This window comes from Miscanthus floridulus, chromosome 2 (genome assembly GCF_019320115.1).
Source record: "Miscanthus floridulus cultivar M001 chromosome 2, ASM1932011v1, whole genome shotgun sequence".
In the NCBI taxonomy this organism is placed as follows: domain Eukaryota; kingdom Viridiplantae; phylum Streptophyta; class Magnoliopsida; order Poales; family Poaceae; genus Miscanthus; species Miscanthus floridulus.
Window position 1 is genome coordinate 174,338,178 of NC_089581.1, and position 5,369 is coordinate 174,343,546.

The window sequence follows — 5,369 nt, forward strand, 5'->3', positions numbered from 1 at the left end:
CTTGGACATGCTCAATATAATAGCAAGGAATAGCAAAATTCGCAACTGAATAGCAAATCTAAATAAGTATCCTAAGTACTTGTCTTAGTTGCTGGCCTACTCATATTCAAGTACCAGATGTATCAAGTGATGTGAACATCAGAAATATGATTAGGAATAAGGCAGAAATTAGCACACGCAAACACAACTCAAATGGCGGTCTCTATGTGCTCCTCTAGATATTGTTCTACTTTTGCCCCTCTTTTTTCTCTATTTTTTTGCTGTCGTTGTTTCTTTTGGGATTCTTTGACTTTTTCTTTTTATTTTTTGATATTTTTTCTTCACTTAGGAGCACAAAAGAAGTAAACATAGAAAATATGAGCTTAAATAAGTGAAAGGCGTGGCCTGTGGAATTTTTAGAAGATGTGCTCAAAATCGACAAAAAGCTTGTGACCATGAAAAGATGATCTTGTGACTAGTTTTTGACCAAAATAAAAATTTCCGAACCTAGCAAAGGTAGGGACGGACGGATCAAAAAAATTCTAATCAATTTTGATATATGGAACGTCGAAATCCGAGTTCGTATACAAAAACTAGAACAGTTTTACGAATTGACTCTCAATTAGAGGACAAAATGGGAACAATGCACGTAAAATTAGTCATGACAGCAAGAATTTGATGGAAATAGTAAAGACAAGTATAACAAATTAGATGACATGGACTAGGGTTTGATGGATATAAAGGAAACACAACATGACTTGAAGGTATTCACGGATTATGATGGAAAACAAAGAAAAAAAATATAAACTGGACTAAAAATGATTTAAAACCAGCAACCAGAACTTGCCCTAGGACACAAACTCAACAACGTGAAACAAAGACGAAATTGCACGGCACAACGAGGCTATAGGACAGGAAATATGTGGCGGTGTATTTTTTTATCTTTTTGTGGACTATAGGTAATGCAAAAATAGTAACAATCTAAAGGGGAAAACAAAGTTATACCTAACAGGCAACAAGATCTCTGATATCATTTGATGTAGACTAGGCCTGATCTTCCAAAAAGTATAATAGCATCGATTGGTGGAGACTCGACGTTCATGATCCAGGCTTCGAACCAAGACTGATTCAGACTCCCACAACCATTACACCACTGCCCCGTTGGTTATCAACCACGTGAACGTAATTGACCTCGCCGAGAAGGCTTTCCTACAAGCGAATCGAGAACACAAGCAAGAATAGAATGAACGCAATCTAAAATTATAAATAAATATGAGGATTATGATAACATGAAGGAGTTTAAGTCTTTATTCAAAAGGACTAATCGTCACAGGAGAACAAGATCAAAAACTGGAGCCCTAGTTCACAGCAAGCAGCCTTAGCGGCACAATTGCAGCAAAACGATATCTATTTCATGAGGAAATCAAGAACTAAATAAAACCCTAAACCCTAGGGAGAGCGATGGCTGCTATTTATAGAGTCTTGGGCGTCACCCCTCTGGACGTGCCTCCTAATGGACCTAAACATGATACACGATCCAACGAACCAAATGACGATGTCGCAACATCCTGGTAGATTCTAGACGCTGACTTGTTTCGATAATTCCTATTGATTTTAAAGGTGTTTTGACATGACACCACTTGGATTGGCTTCGTTATCAAATTAGCTTTCCAACCATATGTGGATCGTCGAAAACAGATTCTGGATGCGTCCTAGGTGACCAGTTTAAGGCAGACTGGTCCTGGAGGCCGAGGTAGACTCGAACTTGAGTTGCTTTGGGCCTCCACCTCGGGGACTCGAACCGAATTAGCCTTGGACCTCCTTCTTGACTTGGACACCCTTTCTGGCCTCCTACCCCTCCATACCATGCGCCAAACATGGTCATATGCATGGGTGTCATGTCCTCATCAACAGGAGCACACCGATGGTGTTCCTAGGCTACGTGGAAGGTACCAAGGCATACCGGCTCTATGACCCACATGGAGGCAAGGTGCTTGTCTCGCACGATGTCTTGTTCGATGAGAAGGTAGCTTGGGACTGGAACAGTCCGGGCATGGGGGAAGCTGGCGACTTCACCAGCACCTTCGTCGTCGAGCACTTGGTCATCCACGGTGGTGGAGATGTTGGAGAGGAGGTGCCGACCACTCCAGCAACAGAGCCAAGCACTCCTGGGCGGTGCCGAGCACTCTGGGAGGGATGCCGAGCACTCCAGGAGTGATACCGAGAGGTTCTGCACTGGTGTCGACCACTCCAAGACGGGTGCCGAACACTCCCGTAGCAGAGCCGAGAAGTCTTGCAGTGGTGCCGACCACTCCAAGACTAGGGTTGAGCACTCCTATAGTGGTGCCGAACACTCCAGGAGTGGTGACGAGCGGTCCAGAAGTAGTGCCAAGCACTGCAGCCAGGGTGCTGAGCACTCCAGGTGCCGTGCAAACCACTCCGGCGGAATAGGAAACTCCACCGACACCAATTGAGTTTGCCTCACCACAAAGTGACATCACTGAGTTCATGGATGCCTTCAACGACGATGAGGAGGTGCGGTTCCATAGGCTGGACAACATCGTCGGCGGTACAGGGCCCTTAGGCCTGGCCGATCAGCTGCTCAATGACCTAGAGCTGCTTCTCGTCAGTGCAGAGGAACCACCCACGTTCGCGCTGGCCGAGCATGATGCAAACTGGCAACGGGTGATGCTGGAGGAGATGAAGGCGATCGAGGAAAATGAGACTTAGGAGCTCATTGATCCACCTCTAGGATATCATCCGATCAGCCTGAAGTGGGTGTACAAGGTCAAGCGGGACGAGCACGACGCCATTGTCAAGCACAAGGCGTGTCTCATCGCCCGAGGCTTTGTCTAGTGCGAGGGCATCGACTTCGACGAAGTCTTTGCGCCGGTAGCGCGCATGGAGTCTGTACGACTGCTTCTGGTTTTGGCAGCAGCAAAGGACTGGCGCACCCATCACCTAGACGTAAAATCGGCCTTCCTCAATGGCAAGTTGGCAGAGACGGTCTTTGTCAGGCAACCTCTGGGTTTCACTATCAAGGGAGCGGAGCACAGGGTGCTTCGAATGCGCAAGGCGCTCTACGAGCTACGGCAGGCCCCATGAGCGTGGAACGCCAAGCTTGATGCCATGCTGGGCGAGCTTGGGTTCACGAGGTGCGCAACCGAGCACGCGCTCTACACATGGCGATGGGGAAAGGAGGAGCTTGTCGTCGGCGTGTATGTGGACGACTTAATCATCACCGGTGCGCGTGCGGAAGACATCGATAGCTTCAAGCGAGAGATGGCGGCTCGTTTTCGAATGAGCGATCTCGGCGCTCTCTCTTACTACCTTGGCATCGAGGTGAAACAGGGGAAGGAGGCACTCATGCTCGGTCAGAGCGTGTACGCCTCAAAGCTGTTGGAGCGGAGCGGCATGGCTGAGTGCAAGCCGCGCGTTACTCCGATGGAGGAGCGGCTGAAGCCGACAAAGGCCAGTACCACGGTGAAGATAGATGCAACATTCTACTGGAGCATCGTCGACGGTCTGCGTTAGCTAGTCTACACAAGGCCAGACATTGCGTTCGTCATGGGCTACGTCAGCCGCTTCATGGAGGATCCCCGAGAGGATCACTAGGTTGTGGTGAAGCGGCTGCTGCGCTATGTCAAGAGAACGGTGGATCAGGGGGTCGTCTTTCCCAAGACCGGCGAGAGTAGGCTGCAGCTCACTGTGTTCAGCGATGCAGACATGGCGGGGGATGTCGACAGACGGTGGAGCATCTCTGGCGTGCTCGTTTTCCTTGGGTTGGCCCCAATCTCATGGCTATCGCTGGAACAAAAGGTGGTGGCGCTGTCCACGTGCGAGGCAGAGTACGTGGCGGCGGCCACAGCGGCGTGCCAAACTGTATGGCTGTGTTGGCTGCTGGACGAGCTGACCGGTGTGGAAGCTCATCCATCAGCACTGATGGTGGACAACCAGTCCGCCATCGTCCTTGCGAAGAATATGGTTCTCCACGACCGGAGCAAGCACATCGACGTCAAGTTCCACTTCCTCAGGGACTGTATCAATGGAGGACAGATCGTCATCGAGTTCGTCAAAACTGGTCGGCAACTCGCGGACGTCCTCACCAAGCTGCTCGGCCATCTTCGGCTTACGGAGCTGAAGAAGATGATCGACACGAAGAGGGTTCAAGGGTTAACAGTAGGATTAGGATAAGAATTGTTAAGTATTCTGCTGCTTCCCTTGTTTGAACGCACGACAGGGACACGCGGCGCCGAAAAGGGTTCTCTGTCGTCGCACTGTAGCACCTTCAGGGGCAGGCGCCGAATGGCTCTCCTGTCGCACTGTAGCCACAGTAGGGGCAGACGCCAAAGTCAGCCCTGCTGTTACATCTAGTCACTGTAGCAGCATGGCAGTCTGACATGTCTGTGTACTAGGATTAAATGTGTAGAGTTGTATATATAGTTTGCCACTGCAACTCAGTAAAGAAAGTGAGTTCAATTTTGCCATCTTCTCTGCACAGCTCCGGCCAACGCTGGTGCTTGTGCTGTGAGTGTGTGTGCTCTATTCTCCCTCTCTTCTTCTACCTCTAGCCATAGTGTGTGGTCGACAACGACAGTGAGTGGTCGGCAATAATGGTGAGTGGTCGACTCACATGTGCCGGAGATCTAGACGCTAACAGATACTCATCTGGTGTATAAATATTGATATGTTTTTTTTAGAAATTTGATCAAACTTAAAATAATCTGACTTGTACCATGTTAGAAATTGGAATGATACAGAACGAGGGAAATATTGCGTATAGGATGGGTAGCGATCCACTTGATGTCTGCCATTAGGCCCAAAGCAGGTAGCGGCGAGACGAACACACAGTTCCCACTCGATGATGAGCGTTGCAAGCTAGCTAGCTGCTGCTGCCGCGTCGTGTGCTTTTCTGTGCCGTATCATTTCGTCTCTTTAGTCTGTTCGTCGTCATGAGCGACGACGGTGTGGATGGAGGACCGATCATTTCGCCGGTTATTAGTCCACGAGATCCATTGGCGCACGAACGCGCATCGACAGGGGGCGCTGCCACTGCCTACACATGATTCAAGCAGGAAGAAGGTTGTTCAGGCCATCAAGAAGCTGCCGATCGATCGACGACGACGAATGATATCACGCACTACCTTCTGTTCTCCATTTTTCCTTTTACAATATATATCCAGTAGTTTTTCTCTTTACAATGTATATTTCAGCAGTCGATGTGACTAGCTACCGCGTGTGCGTGCATGAATGAAGCATTGCCATGGCAATGGTCGTCTGGCAACTGATTGCCATGCTCGAGCGATCGAGCGAGCTTTCGTTCGAGGTGAGGCATGCAGCCACGCACTCTCTGCGCCATGGCGCTCCATGCATGCCCCTGGAACGGCAGG

At 49.3% G+C, this 5,369-nt stretch overlaps 1 protein-coding gene across 1 annotated transcript; it reads left to right on the plus strand.

The window, feature by feature from the left end:
• Window positions 1–3,108: 3,108 nt before the first annotated feature.
• Window positions 3,109–3,513, plus strand: LOC136537480 (uncharacterized mitochondrial protein AtMg00810-like). The gene has a single exon (XM_066529438.1). It carries the CDS (start codon window positions 3,109–3,111, stop codon window positions 3,511–3,513), a length of 405 nt encoding a protein of 134 aa, XP_066385535.1.
• The last annotated feature ends 1,856 nt before the right edge of the window (window positions 3,514–5,369 follow it).

Coding starts and splice junctions, on each gene's coding strand:
- LOC136537480 (XM_066529438.1), top strand. CDS start 3,109: ATGCTGGGCGAGCTTGGGTTCACGAGGTGCGCAACCGAGCACGCGCTC.